Here is a 26,536-nt window from a genome sequence, read left to right as displayed (position 1 = left end):
ACTCGGCATCACCAGTCCCCATTGAGCTCTCTCGCTGACTCCCCACTGACACGATGCTGGTACGAGGTCTCTGGGAGAGATCCAAAATAGCACTCAGGCATCGAAGTGCAACTTGTGCAGACTGCTGGCGCCGGTGCTCCTGAGAGCAGCCCCGGAAAGCCCAGCCTCCCTCCCGCCGCTACTCTAAGAGCCCACAAATCCTGGGGAAAGCTTCCTCTGGCGCCTAAAGGTCTGCTGACTTTCTGTGCCCAGCAGCCTCGCTGTTCTGCCTGGCCTGAATTCTCACCCCTACTTCTCGCCTAAGTCCATCCTGAAATATGGTGGGCTTTTTTGCCAGTAAGGCCTAAAGGACCCAATTTGCTAAGCATGTTGTGATCAAATATGACACCGAGGACAAGACTGAAGGGAAGGAACTCTTGGAAGTGCTTCTGTGCTTATATGCATTTACTACTAGTAAGTCATGGACCCCCCCAGCCCAGTATCACCAGTATCCTACCCTACCATCACCACTGTTTCCCAGAGAAGAGCCCTAACCAGACATCCTATTCCAGCATGACAGTTTGCACTCCTGGTCACACAATAGTTCAGCTTTATGACACTGAGAGAGCCCTCTCCTTTCTTCCCCTGAATGCTGGAAGTTTCTCACAGCACTCCCTGTCAGTTCAAAGGTCCAGAAGTGGACTTGGGAGCATGTAAAACAGAGGCGGTGGCTTATCTCCCAGGATAATTTCCATGAAGAAGTCTGATTCAAGTGTTTATGCTAAATGTGTGACTTACTTAAAGCCACAAACAATCACTTTTTGGTTCCATGTCAGGGTTTCCCTGGGACATCCTCAGACAATCCCTTCTCCCAGGTATTTCCTGCTGGCTGATGCAGGCATCTCACCACTCAGTTTACTAGCCATGGGCAAAAGTCCTTAGGCTCCTAATTATTCCTTTCCCAAGTACAGGGAATTTAGGCATGTAACTCACTACAGAATAACCTTCCTTTGAATTACTGAATTATTGAATTAATTGAACTCCTTTAGGTGCTAAACTTGAACTGTTTGTTACTAATCAATATCTCTTCGATTTTTGGCCCTCTGTTTTTGCGTTCAGAGTCCTTGATTACGCTGCTTACTCCAGTTAATGGTTAACGTGCATCCGGTTAACTCCATCGCCTTTGGCCGTGACCCTATGCACGATTTCAGTCTCCCAAACTGCACTGGTCACTGATCAATACAGAGGGACTGTGTGAGGCAAAACTGACAGCAGCTAGAACTTGTCCGCAGAGTTCATTTCCACAGTGGAAAAGGAAGCAAACACAAAAACTTAGTGTTCACTGTGGCTTTGCCATAGTAAATACCTGACATGCCAAAAACTAAAGCAAACAAGCAAGCAAAAAGAAACAGTATTAAACACAGGGTACATTTTCTAGGGCTTTAAAAGCTGAAGATTTCCATTAGCACTGCCCAGTTCAGTGCTCACTCAATGTCATGGGGCAGGGAAGAGGCCGTGTGGCTGTGTGGGCCCCCTCCCAAGTACACACACAGTGCCTGAGGCCAGCCCTGGGATCCATAAAATGATCATGTTGCTACCTCTGTGTATTGAGCAGGAAGAAGAGAGGTTGTTTTCATGTTGTAAGGGAAAAACTCAGACACTTAGTGAAGAAGGACCTTTGTATAAGTTGAACGATACGAATTTATTCCACCGTCCATTCAAGATGCAGTCTCACAATAGATTGATAGCTATAGGATATAGGATGACAACCACATCCTACACTGCATGAAGAATTAAAGCTCACTTTTTTGTTCCCTGATATTCAGAAAATGCTGCCAACAAGCAGCTTACTAAAATGCTAAGAGGAAGGGCTGAGCTTTCATTGCTGATTATACTTAGCACAGCACTTGTGTTTGAATTCTTCACCTACAGGCGCATCCTGTTCCTTCAGAAATATTTCCTCACATGCTGTTATTTATATTTTATAACTTTTTCTGTTCATTCTCTGAAATGTTTTTTCCTTTTCCTGAACGGCAGTTGTGTTCAGTGCTTCATGCAGCCAGAGTCACGCCCTGCAGAATACAACACATAATCAAGTAAACACGCCCTGCGTAGCAATGTGCTCACTTAAATCCCAAACCCACCCTGACACAAGTGCTGCAAACATATCCTGTGAATACATGCACAAGGGCAGAACGTCGCACAGTGCATGCCCTGTCACACGCTGTCCCAAACAAAAAGCTACAGTTCAGCTGTGAGCAAACACTGCTGTGGCAGAAGGGGCGAAGTGAATAAGCGCTGCACCTTCCTTCACAGTCACCCACATTCCCACTTGATGAACAAAATGAAGGTGACCTAAACGATGACTGTATGCACCCTGCTTTACCCTTAGCAAACAATGGTGCTCGTGACCCAGTCACAGCACTTGCAGTACGTTCCCAGCTCAGGAGTGGGAACACAAGCCAGGGGCTAACACAAAGCTCAGCCATGTGTAAGGAATCACAAACAAAACAAAAGAGGAAATCATACAAGGGCATTTTAGATGTTTTATTGAACAACATTATGGTGAATGGGTAAGGTGATATGTTGCACTTCTTTGGGAACAAGGACATTTTAACAAGTTAGAGATAATTAAAAAAAAATCACAGATTACTATAAACTGCATTAACATGAAGTTAAAAGCAGAGAATGGCATATCACCTAGAAACTGGGAAGATTTAGGAAAACCAGAGAAACAAAATGTTACTTGTAAGAGCAAGTTTATGGGCTACCAAGATGATTCAAATAAAGCATGTGTGGGTCACTTGTCTCTAGGAAGGAGGCAGCAGTTTTTTTTCTATGAAGCATGAGTTAGGAATCCTGATAGAGTCAAATATGATCTGATTTATTTATAAGAAAGTGAACTGAAGTCAGGACAATATTCCTTTTTGTGAACAGAACTATGAGCACAGAATTAGGAATAGGGGGGTGGGGGAGGTTGGTATTTGCTAATTTTGGAGGTAAATCTGACTTTATTCTGTAGCCTTAGGTCATCCAACTCACCCCCCTGCTTCAGCCTCTTCCTTGGAGAGAGCTCTGAAAACTTCTACTTGCTGATTTCAGAGCTGTCTCAATTAGTGTTACTAATGCTACTTGAAGAGAAACAATAGATAATTTTAGGGCTGCTGTTATTAGTAAATGTTCATCTATCACCTACATGAAAAAAGAGAGATAACTTTTAAATCAGCTGTCAGTATCAGTTTATTTATTCCAGCTCTAACGACATGACAAGCACCTCAAATAAACCCGGGCTTTCAGTTCTCATTCTAATACACAACATGATCTAAGCAGCCGCACCCAGCTGGACTGAGGACAAATTCCTGTGCTTATCTCAGGCTCACTAGAAGTCTTATGTAATTAAACAATATTGTGATGAGGGTCTTATCTCAGGGCATTAACTTCTTCTTCCCTTGGCAAGGATGTAAGTGAACTGGATCGAACTGGAAAGCTGTCTTGGCGCTGCTCTGTGTCCATCAGTTTCTTCAACCTTTTAGTTGGAAACAAAACTTCCCAATGTGAGCTTTCACTGCCTTGCATTCTCAATCCTTGGGTCTGACAGAGGAATGAGTGTTCAAGGCAACCTCCCAGTTTGTCTATCCTACAGGTTAAAAACTTTTGTAACCACTTTAGCACTGCCTTGGCTCCTGCGTTGGTCTTTGCACAAGATGGTTAATAATAGCTAACGACACAGGGGCCTTGCCAGGAGCTCAGACTAGCACTGGGTTGTGCAACTATAGCTCGATAGGCACAGTTTTGTTGCTGGTTTTTTGTCTTGTTTTGTTTTTCCAGTACAGATAGACCCCCTGGCTATGTCTACACAATTAGTTTGACCTGTTGAGAGATGAGAACTGTCTCATTAGTATCAGTGGGTTGTTCAATTTTTGAGCACAATGCACAGTGCAGCAGGGTTTGGTGGCTGACCAGTCTGCAATCTGCTGAATGCACTTGCACAATGCAATTCGGGTAATTTAGATGTCTGAGATCAAAAAGCCAATTAGGCTTCTTTATCTGTTCCCTGGGGGCTTTTGAGGGATCGTGCCTTGTTATCTCACCCCAGGACTCCTCCACTTTATTTTCAAATATCCCCATCAAGAATTATCTCTTCATTTGAAAGCCCATGGCATTGACTAGCAGCTCTGACTGTTAGGTATTTTTCCTCTACTTATTTCGATCTGAGTTATTCTTTTTTTTCCAAGTGTGGGTCTGGTTTCTGGGTGAAAGCAAAGAATGGGAAAATGTGGATTTCCAAGCATGGAGGTTATGACAGCGGGTAGAAGAAGAAGAAAGCTCCAGAATCAACGCAGAATCAAGGAGAACAGCAGTATGCTTGTCTAACTATGTATCGAAGTATGCACACAGCATATTTAGATTGCTGCTGTTTTTCTTGCTCTGCTTTTAGGCTGAGAAGACAAAGTAGCTGCATTCTCCTCCTGTGTTACGATCTAACACGCACAACGTGAAGGCACAACTTCACTCATCGCAACATTGGTAGCAGTTTATCTGCAGCAGGAAGCCCCTGGTTGAGGCTGTGATGGGATGTTGAGGGAACAGCCTGGGTGCAGGATGATGAATGCAGCGCTGTGAGACCAGCGATGTGTGCCGCGTTAAAGCCGGCAGGGATAGCGTCAGACAAAAGCATTAATGCTTGGGCAAAACGGCAAGGCAGCAGACCAGAGAGGCTCAGGCGGCGGGGAAACGCCTCGCCTGCCAAACACCGAGCTTTTTCTTACTTTAACTCTTTGTCCTCCGATAAAAAAACGCAGAAAGGTTTTCAAAAGAAAGCCGAAGAGCCAGGCTGGCACCAAGGGGCTCATCCAGCCCGCAGGCAGCGCTGCCGGCCGCCTTTCCGCTGCTGCTGGGCGGCCGCCTCGAACCCCGAGCCCGGCACCGAAGCCGCGGCAACGCCAGGCCTCCTCCGCTCCCGCCACTACCCGTAACCCGGCGGCGGAAGCGGCGGCCGGCCCCAGCCGCCCAATGGGCTGAGCGCTGCGCGGCGGCGAGGCCGTCACTTCCTGGCCCTGCGGCCGGCGGCAGCGAGGCGAGAGCCGGGCCCGGGGGCGGCGGGGCCCGCAGCCTGCCCGGCGCCCGCCAGCACCATGCCCTTTGACTTCAGGAGGTGAGTGCGGCCGGGCGGGGCTGCCCGCAATCCCGGCCTCGCGGCCTTCGTGCCTCCTGCCCGGCAGCGGTGATGTGAGGCGAGCCGGGCCGCGGGGCCGCGCGGGATGGGGAGGAGCGGCAGCCAGAATTGGGTCTGGGCGTGGGATCCCGTGCGATTATCGTTATATAATGGCGTTGTGCAAAGGAGGCGTGAGGAGTTTCGAACGGCCCCGGGCGGCGGCGGGGATCGGGCCTGGCGGGCGGGGCGAGGCCTGCGGGAAGCTGGGATCCGAGCACGAGGTGTGCGCTGCCAAAACGAAGCCGAGGGACCCTGGGCTGCCGTGCGGCTGCAGCGATAACCGTGGGTTTGAGCCGTTCCCGAAGCAAAGCTGTGTAAGCGACGCCTCCCACCTGCAGAATGCACCTATCTATTGGAGTCTCTTCACGTAGGTTCTACCCCAGCGTTAGGGTTACCGTCCACCTGTGCCAATCTGGGAACTGAGGTCTGTGAGGCCTCTCTTGGGGCGCTACACTCACATGTGAACAGCATGGACAGACGTAGACCTGTTTGAGTGTGTCCGAAAGAGGGCCAATAAAACGATCTGAAGGATGGAACACCTCCCCTGGGAGGACAGGCTGAGAGCTGGTGCTGTTCAGCCTGGAGAAGAGAAGGCTCCAGGGAGACCAGAGAGCAGCCTTTCAATGTCCAAAAGGGGCTGTAAGAAAGAGGAGGACAGATGGTTCGGCAGGGCCTGTTGTGATGGGACAAGGGGACATGGTTTCAAACAAAAAGATTTAAATTGGATGCAGGAAAAAGGTTCTTTATGACAAGGGTGGTGAGGCACTGGCACAGGTTGCCTAGAGAGTGGGTGGATGTTTCTGTTCCTACAGACACCCGAGGTCAGGCTGGAGGGGCTCTGAGCACTGATGGAGCTGTGGGTATCCCTGTTCATTGCAAGGAGTTGGACCAAATGGCCTTTAAGGGTCCCTTCCAACTCAAATGCTCTTATGATCACCTCGTGTTTTGCATGTAGTACCACCATGAGCCATACAACCGTTGATGTGGAGAAAATAGCACAGTTCTGTCATTCTCCCATACAAAGGCTATGCACTGTGTTTCTGCTGTAATTCTAAACCAGGCCTCTCATTTATACAGGATGGCAGGATCTTGTATGTGATCCCTGAGGCACTGTTGAACATGGAGCAGTTGCTTCTGAATGAAAACTTGCTGAAGCTGGAAACAGCATCTGCTGAAACATGTGGGATCCAGGTCCCAGAGCCTTGTTTCTTCCTTTGTATAAAGTTTGATAGAAAATCTCTTCTCAGCTATGGAGACATTCTGCCAGCTGCAAACCCTGTTGCCATCTGTTTTCAGGCTTGTAGAATACACGAACAATGAGGGATCCTGAGTTATGGCTGTTGCTTTGTAATAGCAGATAAAATGTTATTTCTGATGTCTTAAAAATGTAAGTTCTGTTGGGTCTCAAAATGCACATGCGGAAAGCAGCTTCACAAGGAGTAATCATCCTAAGAGAAAGCACCTGTGTGGTGCTTCAGAATGGTGTAAAGGTGTTGAATAAAAGCTCGGTTAGTTTGGATTAATGAGTTACAGAAATGTGGAGGCATCAGTTCACATCTGCACTTTGAAGATTCACAGGTGGAAATAAGTTCTTTGTCATTGAGTTGGAGGATTAGAAATAGACATGTCAAAGCACCTACTCATACAGTGTAAGCTTATTGAAGTTCATCTTTTCTTCAGAGATGAGACTTTAAAGGCTGCGCTTGTTATAAGGCAAGAACTTTATGGTACAGAGAAACTAGTGTCAGATGCAACTAACTGCTTTCCTCTTTCAGCAGCTTGAACAGAGCTCAGGAACAACATTTTTGCAAAGGTCAGAGGCAGTCTGAGCTTTTTTGATCACTGTGCTGTCAGTGGAACAAAATCTGTTGAGGGTGGAAAGTTTTACTCTGGTAGGTTAAGAATGATGCGTGCGTTAAAAATTTGCAGCTACTTCCTGACGATGATATAACACAGCACAATAGGCTTAGAGAAGGGAAGTTTCCACCTGTGGTATGTTTCTGAAGGTTTTTTGTCATTTAAATGCAAGGATTTTTGGTCAGACATTTCAACTGGATGTTCCCTTTGCGAGGTGCAGTTTGGCACTCTGTCTTTACCACGTGCTTCAAAGTGTGTGTTGTCCTTATGTATGATTGGAAGGTTGGATTAAAAGAAAACCCAAAAAAATGACACAATTACACCTATGTATCTTCTAGAGTACAAAATTTAGAGTTTCCAAGTGGAAAGATATTGTTTTTTTTTTTTCTGAAGGCTGCAGCTTTAACCAATGAAGTCCCTATTCTTCACCAGTTGAAGTTGAAGAAAGCATTTCTGGCCATTTGGCTTAATCTTTTCTGTCTCATAGACTTAAGGGTTCAAATTTGCCCCAGTTGGAGAACACAAAGTGCTTGAATCCATTTCTTGGAAGGAGTCTCCCTGGGGCAGAGTCTGAGACGTGTTGGTTGGTATCAGATGTGGAAACAACTTGTTTTATTGCTTATGCTGTATGTTTCTTTTTCTGCAAGGTTTTTGTTTTCTCAGCTTATCAGTTATTCTTTTTGCCAATATAAAATGCATTTAAATAATAAATAAAATATTTTTACAGTAAAAGAATTTCAAGTGAGTAAATAATTTTTTTGTTCTGAGTGCTAGGGTGTTAATCATTCTTAGTACATGCCCAATGCTTTTCATTTTTCAAAGCATTTCACATGCTCTAATCTCTGCAGTCCTTTGATGTTAATAAGGAATCAAGTTTGTAGATTGGAGGCTTTGGTACAGATCTGTTCAGTGCAAGGCACGACATCAGCCCTCCTGCAGAGCTTCTGAATCAGTTTGTATGTACAGAAGACCTGGTTTCCTCTTTGTAAATCATTTTTTTTATTTTTCAACATGATTTGTAAATCATGTTGTTGCTTCCTGCCTTTTTCATCAACACGTTGTTGCTTTTTGCCCTTCCCTGGTTTGTTAGCACTCATCTCAGCAAAGCTCCATACCTGTATGGGGATTTTGAGGTGCACAGGTGGAATGCAGAGGGTGCTTCACCCTTGAGCATTTAAGTGTCACTTGTTTATTTGCAGCTTCTGTAGTTGTTAAAATCATAATTAGATTAAACTGTATAGCTTGGGTAATCTGGAATGGTGATTGCAGGCCAGAAGGTTTCTCACATGTTACGTGATCCGCTCAGCACGAAGGCTTAGCTTCAGTGGAGAGCAACAGTTCTGGAGTTCAGCTTGCTGTAATGCTGAGAGGTACAGGAGTGATGGGTGGCTTTGTGTGCTGGAAATGGACGTGGTGGGGAGAAACTTGCTGCAAGTTCAGTTGCTTTTGAATATGATGGCTTTTCTTGGCATCTGCCCATTTGCGTGATAGAGTTACTGGTGGCTTCATTGCAGTTTCTGAAGCCTCTCAACTATTCTGGTAGCTGTAACTGGACTGAGACAAACTAAAATAGACGATTCCGAGATCAAGTTTTTGTTCTAACTGGGGCGATTCTCAGTTGTGCCCTGACCACTTTTTCAGCACAGAAAGCAAACATCTGCAAATCCTTATTTTTATATTCAACTAAACACTTCAGAGTTTATTTCTCACTACTAATCACAATGTTTTGATTATGACTTCTGTTGTATTTTTCCCCTTATGCCTTGGTAGCCTAAATGAAGTATTATTTTTCACCAGTATGCTGTACCTGGATTTTAGAGGTCAGAAGGAAGGAACCAGGCTTAGAAGGGATTTTGATTTAAGTGCTGATTTAGAGTGGAAGTTCTTAGTGGCAGATTTATTCCCTCTGAACAGCACAATGGGGCCCACAGTCAGCTGCTCCTTGGTAAATCTGTAATAAATGATACGTTCTACATGGGTATTCTGATTGACTGCTGAATAGAGTTCTGGTTGTTCTGGGCCATGGGCAGGTCTTTGCTTTGGTTCCCATTTGTGTTTCTTTTTATTTTTTTTTTAAAGTCCAATCATCCAGTCAGCTGAAACTGACACACTTTAGGCATTAATGCCTTCAGGAGAGGCAGTGTGATTATGAATGTTTTTAATTTCGACCTACGAGTTGTGATGGCTAATAGGCAAACTGATGCCCGAGACAACTGGCCTGGCATGGTTGCGAAACTGGTGATAGAAACTGCTTCAGCAGCATCAGGGAGCTCTGTGTGTCCTCCTTTGATTCCCAGGCAGATTAGTGAGATCGGGCTGGCAGATAGTAGGCAATCTGCAGTCTTAGGAAAAAATCTTTTTCAGCCCTAAGCTGCCCCTTTGACAACAGTTTCTCATGCACTTCTAAGCTTAAGAAAAATAGCTTGCTTTCAGTCTGCGGGCTTAAGGAAAGGAGCGAAGCTCTCTCTCATAATCCTACCATTTTTCTTCTGACAGATTTGTGAGGGTCACGACTTAAAAGCTTTCTTGTAACACCTCAAATCTCACTTCAACTTTTAGGGGAGTTGTTCAGCTTATGTGTGAGCGTTTGCCAGTTGTAAAGCAAGAATAGGTGAGATGTTAGGAAGAAGCTCTTTTCTCAGAGGGCAGCGAGGCACTGGCACTGCTGCCCATAGCTGTGGGTGCTCAAGGCCGGGTGAGACAGGGCCCTGGGCAGCCTGATCTGATGGGGGGCAACCAGCCTACAGCAGGGGTTGGGACTGGGTGATCTTTAAGGTTCCTTCAATCCAACCGTGCTGTGATTCCATGAAAAATGCTGAGTGACATTCTGGCACTGTCTAACAGCTGTCAAATGCTAGTGGAAATGTACGCATTTGTTGAGGAGTTTAATTGGCAAGCTCTTTGTGAAGTCTCAAGCAGCTCAGTGTTTCTCTTGGGATCATAGTGCTCTGTGCTCCATCCACCTGCGCTCCCTCTCAGCACATTGTTTAACAAGCTGTGTTACTGCATAGTGGTTCATTTGGCAAAGATACTTGCTGAACTTACTTTACAAATGAGCTGTCTCTCCCGTAGAACTGCACACTGGTGATTGCAGCAGGTATCACCTGTTCTTGGCTGAAAGATCGTGGGGAGGACACAGAAGAAGAATAAGCAGCCACAGGCAGCCGGAATGGTTTCTCCTGGTTGGATGAGTTGTGCTGAGAGGTGTGTGTGCAGCAGTATCGAGAAGGTTTGCGTGTGCCTTGTACTGAGTTGTGTGCTCACGCTTGCTTCCACAGCCACAAACCACAGCCATTTGTAGCTAGTGGCCGAAACGCTGCTCTGCGTTGATTAGATAGATGCCTCTTTACATTTTGCAGGGACTGCACTTTTTTGTTTAGCTGCTTGACAGCTGCCTGCTCCTGAGCAGCTGGTGGCTCTGCGACATGCTCCTGGCAAGCGTGTTCCACCTCAGTGTGTTGTGAAACAAGGCTTCCTGGGCTGCTGCCTTACGTAACCGCCAGAGCCGGGCTGGTGCCAGGCTGTGCCATGACTAACTGCGTTTCAACAATAGCCCTTTGAGGGCACCTGAAGGATTATTCTGCAGTCATAGCAGTCAGATGGGCACACAGCAGTTGTACAGACGGAGCGTGTTGATGTCTGTGCCACAAATAACCAATTATACATAGAGCGCATGGTGTAAATGTTTCTCCTGAAGTCTCCTTAATACGTTATTTATCTTAAAATAGCTGGAGTGGAAAATTGTTCTTGAGTAAGTACAGGAGTATTAAATTCTGGCTTTGTAAGAAAGTTCTGTATTGTTCCTTCTGCACTTTAACTGTCCTGCTTTGTTCCCTCGTTGATGACACAGATGCTTTCTTCATGGCATCATAGTTCGTTGCTGTGAAAATGACTGAATCACAGTAAACAGAGCTGAAGCAACAGCGCGGAGGGAGAAGCTGTGGAAGTTGTTGAGCTTGTATTTTGAAGTATGCAGGAGTGTTTTTTTAGGTGTGTAATTCAAATGTCAGAGGTGGTAAGAAAAGAACAGTCCTGCAGTGAGGGAAGAAGTAGTGGAATCATCTGTTTTTTTTGTCTTGTATCCAAGCACAAGCTCTGAAATGTCTAGGTATTCCTGTACCAAGGCAGCTGCCCTCAGAATGGAAAATTGTTGTGCCAAAAAGCTATTAATAACAATCTAGTCGTGATCTACAGGCCTTCCTTAGTCTGAAATGTTGGAATGTTTCAGTAGTGATAATGGCAAATGTACACCAGTGAAGACTGCAGCTAGATGGACTGTGTTTGAATTGAGTGTGTTTGGATGGGTTTTGTTTTGCCCTTTTTTTTTTCTTTTTTTTTTTAAAGAATGTTTGCAAATGCAATAATGTTTCTGGTTTAGTCCAGATAAGCCAGAAACACAGATTGCCTTTTAGTACAGGAGACATCAAAGTGCTGTGTTAATGCAGCCAGGCATGCAGAGCTACTAGCAGAATTCCAGGCTCTCAGGATTGCTTAGTATTTATTTAATAATCATATCTTAAGGCAGACCACTTGTTTTCTTAATTGCTGTCCACGTCCATAGAGCACTGTGTACTATGAATAGAAGGCTGGAGAGCCCACTACAGGACCAGTGCTGCCAATAATGTAAATAGGACCATATTTTCAGATACATGTGAAATCTCAGACCCTCGCTGATTCCATATCAATAAATCAAATATGACTGAACTGAACTGGCCTCTGAATCTGGTTGCTGGAGTGTGGCATCTTGACCAGCAAGTGCTGGTCAGCTGGGTACCAGCTGCACATTATGGGTGTATGATGGGTCTGTCAGACACATTTTTCTGGCAGGGTGGGATCACTGTGGTTATTTCTTGACAGCTGAGTCAAAAGCAGGAACTTCATCTGGAAGCCAGATGTTACTTTCGAGATCTACTTCCTCATAAGCATCTAAAAAATAGCACTAAGTTCTAGAAGTGTATACAGAAATTCTCTCAGATTGGAACATAAATAGGAGGCTCTGAACCAGTCCCTTTCATGAATTCTCTTGCTGATACAGAAAAATTTGCCACGCACTGGAGCGTAGACTGGTCTTCGTGCTTTTCAGGGGAAGCCTTATGAAGATGGAGCTGTTTTCTTCTCTTTATTGTTCTCCCCCTCCTCTTTTCCTCAGCAGAGGATTTCTGTCTTCAGGCAGTTCTGGGTTATGTAGAGCAGTGCAGTGCCAGTCTCACATTTGCTGTCCTGGCACAGCTGGGGCGTGCAGCTTTCAGAAGGCAGCATTCAAAAAGGAAAGGCACAACGTTCTGATGCTACATTAGTCTCATTTAACCTCATTGTGTCTTGTTTGAAGGTGTTCAGCAGTAACAGGCCAAGTCTTAATGTTTTGTGGTTTCTAGAAACTATGAGCAAAGTATCTTTTACATTTTTCCCCCTTGGGTGCTCTGAATTCCACATAGGTAATTTCTTGGAAATTATAGTTTGAGTTTTGTGGAGATCAGGACTCTGTCTGTGGGGAGAGCTGAGGAGAAGAGGGGATGTGCTCAGGTGCTGAGGCCAGCAGCACTGGGAGCAGCAGGAGCTGTGGGTCAGTGAGATGGAGCTGGGGGAGAGTGGCAGGGAAGAGAAGCTCTGCTCTGAGGGGTCTTTCTGTGGGAAAGGGAGTGAAGTTCAGGACCAGGAGGCTCACAGAGGGAATGGGTGAGGGACGGGGCGATGCTGGATGTGCTGGGGAGTTGTGAGGAGCTTGAGCTTCTGAGCTTAAGGGGGATGGAGGCTCTGCGACAGGATGGCTGCAGTTTATTTAGGGTATTTACGTATCTGGACAACTGAATTAGCTCGTGGAGAACCATGTGTTTGATCCTGTTCCTCATCTCTCTTCCCCCCTTCTCTCTTTCTGGTCTCCAGCATACGGTACTACCGCACAGACGTCCAATTGCTTTCAGCCCAACAGAGGGCTGGGTGCCTTTAAATACCAGTCCCCTTACTTGAACATTTTTTCTTCATGACATTTTTCTCCTGTTTTGATGAAGCAAAGTATAGTTTGCTCACTTTATTAAAAATACATTTCTCTTTCATCCTTCGTTTTGACACCTGCCTCGGTGCCTAAAAGGAAATAAGAAGCTTGCTGGCAAGGTTCCACCATTGAGTTTCTGAGATTATAAATACATTCCTCCTCCTAATTACCTTTGAAATATGCTTGAGTCTAACATTTTATTCAGGAAAAAAAAAATAAATAATAAAAAAAACAACCCATGTTATGCTGCATACTGCTTCATCTCTTCCATTCATCAGTGGCATCTAAAATAATTTTTACTTTTGGAGTATTTCAGTAATAGCAATTGCTGTGTATTCCTGGGTAATAGAAAACGAGGTCCTTATGCACCAAAAGAATAAGAGTGCAAAATTTAGAACACAGTTGACAAAAAGGTGTTATGCAGAACAGGACAGTGGAGTAAAGGAGCCTGGCTGAAGGGAGAAACCAGCAGGAATAGCTCCTTGAAAAGAAGTCATGAATGGAAGCAGGGCCTATTCATTCTGTGCTCTCTTTCTCCAAGTGTTGTGGGGATTCGTAGGTCTTTTGTCCTAGAAGTAAATGGTTTTGTTATTTCTCTCTATAAAATCTTTCCTGTACCTGCTAAATAACCAGAAGCCCAGATGACATAATGCCACAGAAGCTGCTGCTGAGTGTGTTTCTTTTGGCCCCTTTCTCTAAATGTCCAGTTACTTAAATGCTGAATTATATAATGAATGACAGTCCTCTTGGCTAACCTTGTTTTCTCATTCTTAGTGCTCCTCCTAGTTTCAGAAACTTCCTCTGTTAGTTTCATTATGTTCTTGGAACTCGAATTAAGAGGGAGGAGCTGGCTGGCAAGGAAAATCATTCCCTCATTTCACTCCTTGGCCTTCAAGTGTGGAGAGTCAACAGGTCAAAAAAAAAAAAAGAAGAGATACTGGAGGATGATGCTTTGAAAAACGGTGTAATGTGAGGATGAAATGTAAGTCATGCAGGGTTTAAGGGTTCCAGTCTTTTCTTCCTTGCAGTACAGATATGTTGGTTTAAAACTGCTTTAGTTCCTCCTTGTCTCCAGCCCTTTGTGTACCAGAACTGGTTCCAAGTAATTCAGGATTAAACAGTTTCCAGTGTGATTTTGAAGCCTTCTGTGTTTGTGCATCAAAGCTCAACTTCTGCAGTATTTGTGTTAGTGCCCCATTGTGTGTAAATGAGGACTAGGTGATTACTTAATGTTGTTTGTGTATTATCTACTGTTACGCAGGTGTTAATCTTATTAAACGTGTTAATAACTGCTTGGTATTTACAAGTATCAGTTTATTAGTTGGGCTTTGAATCTGAATTTGCACCTTGAACTTGCATTTGGGGTCAGACTTCAATAGTTATATACTATGTGCTTACTTCCCATGTGTAAACTTCCATTAACAAGATCACGTATTTTACTGTACACATGCTTCAAAGTTTGGGTCCCAATTCAGGAAAGTGTTCCTAATCAAGACTGTCCACAGACGTGCACTCCAGGTACAGCCCTGTGACTGAGCAGGGACACTTGGCTCTTGCACTGCACATCTTCTTTGTTTTCATAAACATCTTCCCAGGGCTTTCCTTCTGCAGACCTTCAAAGCCACCGCGGCTTTGATCAGTAATACTTCATATCTTTGTAAATTTTTTCATCTGTGTGATTTCAGCGTGTTTGGTGAAAAAACGACAGATGTCACCAGGTGCCACTCTGCAAAATGAAGAAGCTGAAGTAGAAAGATGTAATTGAGTGGAGCAGCAATTACACAGTGAGTCAGTGCTGGGAGCAGAATAGAATTTAGTTCTGTTGGCTCCCACTGCTGTGTCCATTCCCTGGGGTCGCAGCGTGGCTCCGTCCCAGAGGCTGTCTTGAGCTGCTCTCTGCACATTATGTTCTCATCTGCTGTCAGACAGGAAACGCAGAAATTGCATTTAAGCAGAGAATTAACAATCACAAAAAGAAGAGTTTGGAGTTGGCAGTTCCGATTCTCTTCTCCTGCCACCGACTTCCTGCAATTGTTCTTCGCCGCCTATAAACGAGGGTGATAGATTTCTCTGTGCTCTTGGAAGCAGAGTTGCTTCTTTTCAGCTCTGCTACATTGAGCAAGAGCTGAATGTTCCTGTGGAGGTGTCAGAGAGGTACTTGCCTTTGGACAGACAGAAAAGCAGCAGCGTTTGAAAATAGGAATTCTGAAAGAAATCTTAAATAATGTTTTACCTGAAAATTGAAAAAATAGTGCTTCCTCTGTATGTGTAGGGGAAGGCATTAGGATGAGGCATCTGTCAGCTTCCTATTGACTGTAGTAGAGTGGATTTACAGGTGTGTAGATCTTTGACAAGTCTGTGGAATAAAATGTTGGTAGAACAGCTACAACCAGGACTGTAAGAAGTTGAAAAAGCATCGACAGGTGGAAGTCACTGCTTGTAGAGTTAGAGGTCCTTAAAATGGCGTGCTGTTCTCAAAGCTTTTCCAATTAAAACGTAAATAGAATCAGCCAAGCATATTAGTTCTGACAGAACTTCTACTCCCTAGATCTTGTTTCGTTTTCATGCTCTTCCCCGTGTTCCCCAGGAGGAGACCCTCTGGCATTCTGACACGGCTCGGAGGAAGCGCAGCACTTCAGATAGGTTCCTACTCCATGTCAGTCAGGGCTCTCCATTCCTTCCACTCACTCAGAAACTGCATCTTTCCTCCTCTCATGCTTTCCTAACCTGGGAAATTGCTCTGAGCTGCCAGTCAGGGCAGGTCTGGCTTTATTTTGTAGCAGCTTCAGACACCTGGGGTGCATGATCCCACCCACACAAGCGCTGTGTCCTTCTGTGCCGCCTGCCCAGCCGGCTGCGCTCCTGCCTCACCCACGGGAACCTGGTGACGTCTGTGCCCTATCTGGGTCAGTAGGCAGAGGAGAGACCTGTCCTCCTTGTTCCTTGATCATCATCGTCCCGAGTGCCAGCTCTTCTGGGGTTACCTTCTTTACTATTTTGGTAATTTCAGGCATGCTGTCAGTAGGTACGTGCAGTGGGGTAATTGATCTTTCAGGCCATCTCTTGTACTTCAGGAGTCAGCCTGCTGTTACACTGTTGAATAAAATCAATTTAACAAGTAAAGAGAATAATCTTTTTCTCTCTGGATATGGTCACAGTGGCTCTAGGTATGGATTCAGCAGCTGTTAATGGTAACGGTCCCCTCAGCAACTTCAGATGGGTGACTGAGATTTCATTTTTAGGTAGATGGCTTTTTGTTAATCAGAAGAGCAAACTATGTGTGCAAACCTGACCGTGCTGTTTGTTCTACTTTGGTGTTTAATTTGACTTGAACAGTCAGACTGAAAACTAAATTGATGGGTTTATTTTTTCATGATGCATAAGGAACAGCTTTGCTTTTAGAGATCTTACTTTGAGTGTATGACATGCTTCAGAGAAAAGGAACAAAGCTGGAGGGATCCACCCTGTGTTAGAGGCAGCAGAGTGTTTGTGTATGAGCCTGCTCGTTTCCTTGGGAGGTGAGCGGCTCCTAAAAAGGTTAAAAGCTCACAATCTACAGCTGAATGCATGGTAGCTCCTGGAGTTGGCTGTTGCTATCAGGCCTGTTCTTACTGCTCCCTACTCGAAGGCTGTTAAGGCAGTATTATTGACAAGCAGGAATGAATTGTCCCTGAGCCATTATTAGAGAGCAGTGACCCAAGGAAACAGAGGAATGGTTGCTGCCTGTTAAACAGCTTTGTTGTTTTGATGAATTTATTTTTTTTCCAGCTCTTAGCTGGATGATTTGATTTCTTTGGTTAAAATTCTTTTGTTCTTCTGGTAGCACTGGAGTTTGTCTGTCTGACTCGGTTAAAGGAGCACTGAGATGTCATGCTCTGGGGAAGCAATTTCTTTCCTTCTCTGTCTCGTGCCTACAGCCTGAGAATCTGTTGTACTTTGTGTTGTGGAACATGAGGAGGTGGATGAGGCTGCTGCTTACTGGATGTTTCAGTGGGTGCTTTCAGTAACCCAGCATTTTTGCGAGGTTGCTTCCTGAAACTTCAGAAGTGTCGGTGAGCACAGATTCCACAATACCTCAAGCTGCTGGTGAGGCAGGTTTGTGCTTACATGTTTTGTTCTTCTGATTCTTGTTAGGTGATGGACATCTCTTGGCCCAAGCGGAATATCACTAAGGTGTAAATATTCCCTGACACAAAGCTGCATGTCTTTGGTGGGAAGGTTTCTCTAGAATTACTGCTGGGGCTACAAGAAAGGTATTTCCCTTCTGCCATCAGTTTCCAGCCTGAGTGAGCTTGCTCTGACAACAGTGTGCTGATATATTCATTTGATTCCCTGAATCCAGGAAAAGGTATCCAGTGTAGACTTGGTATTACTATCTTCTGCCTCCAACCTGCACTGATGGTTGGGGGCAAAAGGAAGGTCCTGAGACAAACATAGCCACAAAATGCTGTTCTCCCCTCTGTAACATCAACCTCCTACAACATTTTCCTGGAGAGATAAAATGCAGTCTGTTTACACGCAGTTGTCTTTGAATGTCAGATGGACTTGGTCCAACTGTACAGCGAGTGAGTTTCTTCCTGCTTCCCGTGTCCTTCTTATAAATGATAAAATATTTCATGCAAAGCAAATCACAGAACTCTAAGCTATAAGTGGTATCCTTAATAGCAGCAGGTACTGAGTGAATCACGGTCCATAAACTCTTCTGCTGTCTCCAGGGATGCGTTTTCCAGATGTGGTAGCAGCAGTAATAGAAGGAGGGAAAGTTGTGCGTTATGCTTTGCTGTGGACTGGTGGAAAACTCGGTGCGGTTGTTCCAGCTCATTTTGCGTGCACTTGAACACGGTTCCTAAAGTGGGGTCAAGCATGCTCATTCTCTTCTCCCCACTTGATACCTAGCCTTGGTTTCATGAACTGCTAATACAGCTTTTCTGTCTTGAAATGACAAACTTAGATGCAGCTACATAGACTTATAGAAAGAGCTGGTTGTCTGTGCATCAGTTCAATAGCAGTCAAATAAAGGCACCTGAACCCAACGGTCTCTGCTCACTGAATCATATGTCTGTAACACAACAATGAAGCAGAAGGTTTTGAGGAGGCAGATAGGTTAATGGTAAGAAGAAGAATAAAAGAGCATTAAGAGTGATGAATCCCTGTCTCCAGGGAAAGTGAATCCTTCTAAGAGTTAAAGATGGTTTGTCTCTTCGATGGCATCTGAATAAAAATCGTCAGGTGGCTGAATTCACTGATGTCTGCATGAAGTTATTAAAGAGCATAGTGTCATTCAGAAGGATGCATCCTAAAAAGTGAATTAATTTAGAATGTCTCAATAGTAGATACTTAAAAAGAAAAGAGGATGCTAGATGTTTTCTAAACTGTTAGCAGACAGAGCTGCCTTGGGATGGCTGTTACCGAACAAGGAATGTGTGCAGCAGTAGGTGTGGCTGTCCAAGGCAGTTTGATGGCTCTGCAAGTCCCTTCCACAGTGTATGTAGTTGCCATCAAAAGCAGTCTGTGGTGGTTGTTTTGATTCAGCAGATGTTCCTAGAAGTGCACCATGTGGTGGTTTTCCTACTCATCTGAAAAAAAAAACCATGAAATCAACAAATATAGTGCTTTGTCTTCTGGAGATGAAAAGCACCTTTTTCTTTCTTTTTTTTTTTTTTTTCCTAAGTATGACTTTCTTAGTGCCTAAACTGCATGAGATACCCGTGTTGTGTATTTCTTGAACACACAGCTCAGGGTGCAGGGCGTAATGGTAGGAGTTGCCCGTTCTGTGTTGTAACCTCACTCACTGGTGAGTATGCAGCGAATGAACTTCGTAAGGAACGGGCAGGCTTTGTGCTAGTCAGGAATTGGCGCCTGTGTGGAGAAATACTGACATCAAGCCCTCTTGGACTGTTTTTACTTGAGGCCTGCAGCCATAATCTGATTCACTTTTCTTTGGTTTGCGAGAAGGACTTGACAAATAGGAAAAAACAGCAGCAGTATTGTACTTGAGTGAATCTCTGATCTGCTGTGCTGCTTGCTGTTCAGCTGGGTGAGGGCACTACCAGCACATGGACAGAAGCTTTTTCTGTCTGCCACTCCTCTACTTCTCTGAGCAGGGATGTTTCTTGCCAAGAAGGAAGCAATTGGGTACAGGGCTTTCCCTGACCATGGAAGCTCTTTGGGACAGTTCAGGCAGGGAGACCTCAGCAGCAGGCCTTTTCTTATCTCTTTATTCCCTTTGTCTCTTGGGAGCCCCAGGGAGCTCTCCCCCACAGCCTTTCTTGTCTCCTTAGCCATATGTGATGGGTCTGTATGCGGCAGGTCACGATGCACCCTGCTCATGTTGAGCCAGTACAGCAGGCGGCTCAGCACCACCCAGCTGCTCGCTCACTCTCCCCGGGTGGGATGGGGAGGAGAGTTGGAAATATGAAACTGGGAACTCGTGGTTTGAGGCAGTTTACTAGGCAAAGCAATAGCCGTGTGCGTGAGCAAAGCAAGGCAGATATCCAACCCCTCCCAGGAGAGCAGGGCTCGGCACATGGAATGGTTTCTTGGGAAGATGAACACTGTCACCCTGATCATCCCTTCCTCCTCATTTTCCCCAGTCTGTATCACTGGCTACAGCACCACATGGTGTGGGACGTCCCTTTGACAGGACTGTCATAGCTGTATCCCCCAGCTCCCTGTGTACCCCAGCCCCTCACTGGCAGGGCAGCACAAGGAGCTGAAATGTCCTTGGCTCTGCACAGCACTGCTCAGCAACAACTAAAACATCAATGTGTTATCACCACTACTTTCATCAAAAATCCAAAGCACAACATCATATGAGCTCCTATGAAGAAAACTGACTGTCCCAGCCACAACCATGACACTTGTCCAACACCAGGCCTCCAGCATGCAGCATGCTGGAATACAAACCCTGGCTCTGCAATTCTTCTGATTTCTTGCCAGACTAACAAGAGTCTTTACAGTATTTTCAAAGTTACCTTTCTGTATTTATACTCAATAAGCCCCCCTTTGTTTAGTTGAATCTGTGTAGAATCTTTAGTTGTTTGTCTAAATAAATCACAGAGTTGCGTTTCGGCTGTTACGTTTGTGATGACTGCAGGTTGCTTCCAGGGACACTTAGTTGTTAACAAAGCAAATTGGTTCAGTGACACTGCATTCTTTTTCTTCAGTAAGCTACCAGCGCTACTGATGTCTTGTAGAATTAAGGCTGTTGTGCACTGGGCCAGTTATTGGGAGTGAGTAATGTCACCAGAAATTAGTGACCTTGGCATCAAATGTGGAGTCTGCTGAAAAACAGGTGCTGCTTTTAAATGCCAGTTAATAGAGGAGGTGGAGGAATTGAGCATTGTTTAGACACCCACATTCTTCTGTGTAAATCAGAGCCATGGACCCCTGCTGCTAAGAGATGTATTTGTGCCACTGTTGACCTACTGAAGGTGGAATATCAGTGCTTTTATCACTTATTAGAAATTGTCTTTGACATCAGAAATGTCGTTTGCTGTAATGAATGATTGTGTCCTGGAGATACCTTCTACCTTCAGTACATGCTGCAGATTTACCTGTGACAAAGCCAGTATGGTTTGGAAGGAAGACTGGTGTTTAAATGGTCTTTTTTTTTTTTTTTTTTCTTGGGGAAAAACACTTATCTGCCTTAAGCACAAAAATAATTTTTCCCCTCTCTGTGAACGTTAAAGCTGAATTTTTGAGTCACTTGAGGAGTGGTAAGGGAAGAAAATTAATCTGCTGCCGACTTGCAGTGCCTGAATTTTGTTCCGTGACCAAGAGCAACATGAACGTATTGCACTTTTGCTTGACTACGTGTTAACTGCAATCTAAAATGCAGTCCCAAGAGCTGCATAACAAACTTTCCCTTGCCCCCCCGAGTTAAATCTAGGCAAATAGACCTTGCAGAAGGGTACATGAAAACACTCCCCTGCTCCTCGCTCCAGAGGTCCATTTCAGTGCTTTGCAGAGATAGCTGAAGCCTGCAGTCTCTTTGCAGTGCCTCAGTATAGTGGCACAGGCAGATTTATAAGCTGTACTCACAGCGTATGCCTAAGGTAGCCAACGTGGCCAACGTGTTGCTCCTGTTTTCTTCCTCTTCCTGCCCTGGTGAGGACTGTGCACGCTTGAGGTTTGCAACAAATTCTGAGAACTGAAGAACTCTGTTTGTCCTTCTCTGATGTTAGCTCCTTTTCGTGTCCAAGTTTCCCTTTGCTACACAGCATTCAAATTCAGCCTTCACTGAGTGCTTACAAGTATTGATTTTTTTTTTTTGTATTGCCTCAAGGTTTTTGCTTCTTCCTCTTGAGAAAGATAACAACATCTTACAGAGATGCTACTGTAGTATTATGCTGGAGCTCCTTTCAGACTCCCAGGAAAATGGAAAGGATTATTCTGTTCAGGGAGGTGGTAATCTGCAGCAGAATAACGTGTTTCTTACCAAATTTCCTGAAAAATTTCAGCTCCAGACTTGAAGCTGTTGAGGTGTGTGTGAAGCATGCCGTGCAGGATGCTCTACCTGGAGTAGCTCCTGCTGTGGGAAGGAGCTCATCCCCGCTCTCAGGGCAGGCATTTGAAGTATCCACGCTTGGAGAAAATGCAGTGTTTGGGTAGGCATCTTCTGCCCTCTCTGTCACCCGTCTTGCACTGTCAATCAGATAGATTTGAAAGGAAAGCCAGGATTCACCCCAGGGTTGGTGATGTCAACCTGCATTGTTGTCTTAGGCTGACCTACCTTTGCCTCTGCTGGCCTCCAAGCTGGCCTTGGACGTAATTTTTGTGGCTGCTCCAGTCAAATGAGTGCTGCTGCATCTGGTTGTGCCTGGTGAAACAACTGGGTGCTGTTCAGAGTCTCCTAGAGCCATAGAAACTCAACAGCAGGAGCACATGCTTCTATCCAAAGAAGAAATGTTTAAATAGCAGCATCTCATATTAGTCTAGATTTACTCTGAAGTCCATGGGACTTTTGCTGGTGCTTCAAATACGCCATCCTTTCATTTGGCTCCATTGAACTGCACCCATCTACAGTTTGACGCTGCTATCCATTTGTGTCACTGCAGTCAGATGAGACCGAGGTGAGAGGCCTCTTGCACACCCATCCATCAGACAGCCCTCTCTCTATCTCCCATCTCCTTTCACCATTTTAGGGTCTGTGGATTCTGTTTGAGCCTCTCAGTGGGACTCTGCACAAGGATTGTGTTCACAGATGTTTGACCAGTTCATTGACGTTCCTATCAGGGAGATGAGAAAGTTTCTGGTTGTGTCCTCAGCACTGGATAGGAAAAAACTGTAGCATTCCCTGACACTAGTCATGAACATTGCTTCCATGGAACTCTGACATTACCAAATAACTTCTTTGTTTGCATCCATGCTGCCCATTGAAACAAAAGACAATAGATACATTGGATGTGTCAGGAAATTCCTTTGTAACACTGATGACAGCCCAGTGCTATCTTTAGCCTTGTGCTCTGGTACTGCAAGGTCCAGCCCTCCCTTTGTGAGGATCTGATGACCTGGAGGAAGAGCTTTCCTAGCAAAAACTCTTGTTGCTTTCATACTTATGGCTGTGTCAGCTGATGGACTCAGAGGTGTTCCTTCACCTTTCAAGTCTTGCCTTTGTGAGCAAAGGAAGAAAGTTGCCAAAAACCAGGTTTAAATAACCTGCTGGCTGGCCTGTGGAAACTGGTGCCTGCATGCTTTGTAAGTGCAAAGTCATGTCTGCCTTTGTGAAAGCTGGGTTAACTGCTCCACAGTACTGCCAGCTGCCAGTTACTTGAGGCGATGAATGTGCTGGAAATCTGTGCCCTGGTTTCTCATGATTGTTTAGTATGGAAGTACAAGTGTGTTGAAGGGATATTTACAGCACAGTACAGTGTGTCTCACTGCGTTCTGGGCTGATACACTTCTGAACATCCAGTCTCCCTCCAGTATTAGTAATACCTTCCATTGTGTTGGATGTGCTGGTATCAGAAATCTGTAAGGCAGCTTTTGCAATAGAGAGGGCACAAGGTTCCTCTCTGTTCCCAGCATGTAAATACTCTTCCAAGTGACCAATGCTTCAGGAACCTTGAGGCTTGCTGGAATTTTTCCTGCAAGTGCTTGCAGGAACATCTGACCTGAGGGCAAGTAAAACCTGTTCACTTTTCCTTGTATGTAACTCCACATCCTATAGGCAAAATGGATCCAGAGACTTGCCTAAATCTCTTAGCTGTCGTGGTCAAGGAAGGAGGTAGAATGTAATGTAGTTGAAGAGGTGGGAGGCAGAACAGCACATTGAGAGAGTGAACTGCCGTTTAAGCACTTGAAGCCAGCTGATGAGCTTGGCTGGGAACCATTGATCATCAGCTTTCTGTTTTGCCTTTGCCTGTTCCTAGCTTACTTGCACCGTGTAAAACTTAATTTGTTGGGTTTGGGTGTTATTTACATGGTTAAAATGGCAGGCAGAGAGGAGAGAAGCATGCTGTGACATCAGCTTTCCACCGAGTTAAAAGATGGGATTATTTTCTTAATCCTGTGATGGATCATCTTTTTAAAACTAGTAAATAGTTCTGACCGTAAGAAAAAATTTCCTTTTATAGTATCCCAGACTGCTGTTTTTACTGACTCCAGTGTGGAGGTATTTCCTATCTCTAATTGTTCACTCGCACTGAAAAGCTCCTGCGTTTTCGTGCGCTTTCTCTCAGCTCTTTGAGCCACGTTGATCTGTTGTTGTGACCATAGTGAGGTACTGCCAGCTTTCAGCATTTTATGGGCTGTGAGCAGGAAAGATCAGCTACTTCCTCTGCCCGTGAGACCGTGATGTCACCAGCTGCTCTGGGCTGCTTTATCATCTGCTGCTGCTGTTGCTTTGGTGTACGTGGAAAGAATGTAAACAGCACTTTCCAGATGTTCTCAGGGCAGCTGGAGAACCATAAATGGACTCTTTGCTTCAGGAATATTACTGATCTATTTAGGCGATGGCAGGGAATAGAGTCATGAAAACATACAGCTCCGTGGGCATCCCGTGCAGGGCGCTCTGTCAGTTGTATCACATGAGCAAGAGCTGTGTGCGGTTAGCAAATGCCACTCTGCCTGCTGCTGTGGCTCTGTTTAGCTGTGTTTGGAAATGCTGCACATGCTGAGTTCATCCTCACGAGACCCTGAACAGATGTACTCTTCGTATTTCATAGGTGAAGCAGTGGTTCATCAGGACAGTGAAGTGATTGCATAGCGAGTTCAGGATGTGAACTGCGTAGGTGATGTTCATGATACCATCTTTCCTTCTCTTGTCCTTTCTTCCTCCAGTTTCACGTTCTGAATAAAACAGCAATAGTGTCCTAATATAGCGTGTTGCAAATGCACACAGTGTGCATCCAGATTGTACTGATGATTTGTGTAGGTGCAGAGTAAAGGAAAGAATGCTGCTGTCGTTTTTGAGCTCTCACTGTAACATTTGGTGTAGTAGGAAGTACTGAATCAACGCGGGGATGATGGTGCCATAGAGAGGAGGAATTTGGAAGCTGGTGTTTCTCATGCCTGTCCAGGACTGGACAAAGCATCACATCTCACTTGCTAGTGCTATATAAAAAAGAAGTCTATTCAGGGGGAGAACCAGTCACTTCCTTCTTTAGGGCGTGTTGTTTTTAATGCATTAATTAATTTTTATTGAGTGGTGGAAAAACTGATGTCAAGAGCTGCATTGAGTCTGGACATGCAGCAATATAACGTGGTAGGAAATAATACAGCAACATCATAAGGGCAGTGAGAGTTTAACCATGGAGAGTTTAAAATAGCAAAGCTGAGCCATATGGATATTAAAAGATATGACTGAATCAAAACAACCGTCTAATATTAAAATGGATTTTGCAAACTTCTTGGGTTAATTTTTCCTGTGTATCCAATATCTGAGGGTCAGTTTCTTGCCTTAACATCATGATTTCTGGCTCTGGTTTTGGTGAGTTTTGGCAATACACGGAATACAAAACACAAGTTGAAATGATGGTTGTGTCTTGCTGTTTGTTTTTTCTTGCCAGGCCTTTATATTCAGGAGTCTGTAGAGTATCCTTTTCCTTTTACGGTGGTCTGTAAGCTTGTCCAGCATGACTTCTTCCCTGGCACCTGCAGCAGCTCGGATTGCAAAGATCCATGGCAGCAAAGCCAAGGGAGGCGGAGGGAAGTGCTTTGGAAACTGGAGCCCAAAAACAGAGCAGTTACATAACTGTACAAAAGAAAAAGGACTTTTTGTTTTGTTTTGTTTTTCCTTCTCATATCCTTCTGCAAACTCAAAAAAATGTTGTTGGAAAGCTGGATGGAAAAAACTTCAGCATCATTCATCCCTGTGGGGACGTGAAATGTATTAAAATATTCCACCTGGTTTATGGCTGTTACTTTTCCTCTTTCAGGTTTGACATCTACAGGAAGGTGCCAAAAGACCTTACACAGCCAACCTACACAGGGGCTATTAGTAAGTAGCACTTCTTTTTGCTGTCCTTGCATCCCCCTGAGCTAAAATTAAAGATCTTTTGGCTTCTGTGTCTTACAGGATATTTTCAAAGGAATATAAAAGACTAGGAATTATGTCCTTTGTTGCTAAGGCAGCTCTTTTTACCCAGTACCTAAGGGTTCACTAAGTGATGGAGGAATTTGCATGGATTTGGACTCTTGGCATCAAAAAGTAGCAAAGGTATCTTCTTATGAAAGGGAGCTCCTAAGAGCTAAAGCTGGAATACCCATGCTGCTAGCTACTGAATTAGCTGTAGAGTTTTTACTGGAGTCTTCCCTGGAATAGAAGCTGTGAGTCTGATCCAAACAGTGGGGGAGTGAAAGACTGGATTTTTTTGCCTGTCTCTAATGGGCATCTCTTCATGGTGAAGAACAGCTCATAGTTGTTGTGTTCACAGTTGCATTTCTTACGGAAGAGAGTTGAGGAACCAAACTGCTACTCTGTAGAGAATCCAGGTTTTGGCTTCTGACTGAATGAGGAGCTGAGTGGATGGCAATGTGCAGTGGCCATCAGAGAGGGTGGTTTGGGAAACAGTTATTTCTGTCTCAATGTACTCAGGGGATTCATCTGACATTGTAGATGGGGCTAATGAGCGGAGATCTTATTTTATTGTTATTTGTCATGCTTTTAAAGGACAATAATTAGTTTGTCAGAAACCACTGATAGTGATCCACTCTCACTCCTGTGTATCAGTGCAGAGACTTCAGCTGATACAAATCTCTTGCCTCAAGCCTCTTTTCCTTCCTTCCTCCTCCTGAGGTAGGCTGTGGGCTGAGTAATGCAATTTCACACAATTATATCCAGTGAGTGCACTGTGTAGAGTGGTAAACATTGATCAGGTTGGTCCTGCCAAGTCTGTAATTAGATGCCTATTGCAGCTTTCCTGTTCCATTGAACAGTGACTTCCTTTGATCATACAGTTGTGCTCCATTCATCCGCTCTTGTAGATGGGTCAGTAGCCTTGTATGTCATTGCTGACGTGAGTGATGTCATATCCCTTGGTGACAACAGG

At 44.8% G+C, this 26,536-nt stretch overlaps 2 protein-coding genes across 3 annotated transcripts in view; both read left to right on the top strand.

Moving 5' to 3' along the window:
* Positions 1–26,536, top strand: part of SH3PXD2B (SH3 and PX domains 2B) — a 516,634-nt gene that overhangs the window by 220,261 nt on the left and 269,837 nt on the right. The window lies entirely within an intron of this gene.
* ERGIC1 (endoplasmic reticulum-golgi intermediate compartment 1) overlaps positions 5,008–26,536 on the top strand; it is a 56,033-nt gene continuing 34,504 nt past the window's right edge. Inside the window, exons 1-2 of one of the 2 annotated variants that reach the window (XM_052685091.1) lie at positions 5,008–5,134; positions 25,424–25,485. In XM_052685091.1, coding sequence (XP_052541051.1) covers positions 5,115–5,134; positions 25,424–25,485 — 82 coding nt within the window. In that variant the 5' untranslated portion in view covers positions 5,008–5,114. Of the gene's footprint in view, positions 5,135–5,289; positions 5,562–25,423; positions 25,486–26,536 lie in introns of those variants that run through there. The other variant, XM_052685090.1, reaches the window with a different exon arrangement.

This window comes from Tympanuchus pallidicinctus, unplaced genomic scaffold (assembly GCF_026119805.1).
Source record: "Tympanuchus pallidicinctus isolate F22 unplaced genomic scaffold, pur_lepc_1.0 scaffold21, whole genome shotgun sequence".
Taxonomy (NCBI): domain Eukaryota; kingdom Metazoa; phylum Chordata; class Aves; order Galliformes; family Phasianidae; genus Tympanuchus; species Tympanuchus pallidicinctus.
The sequence above is the reverse complement of the archived record's forward strand: the minus strand, read 5'-3'. Positions and strand labels throughout refer to the sequence as shown.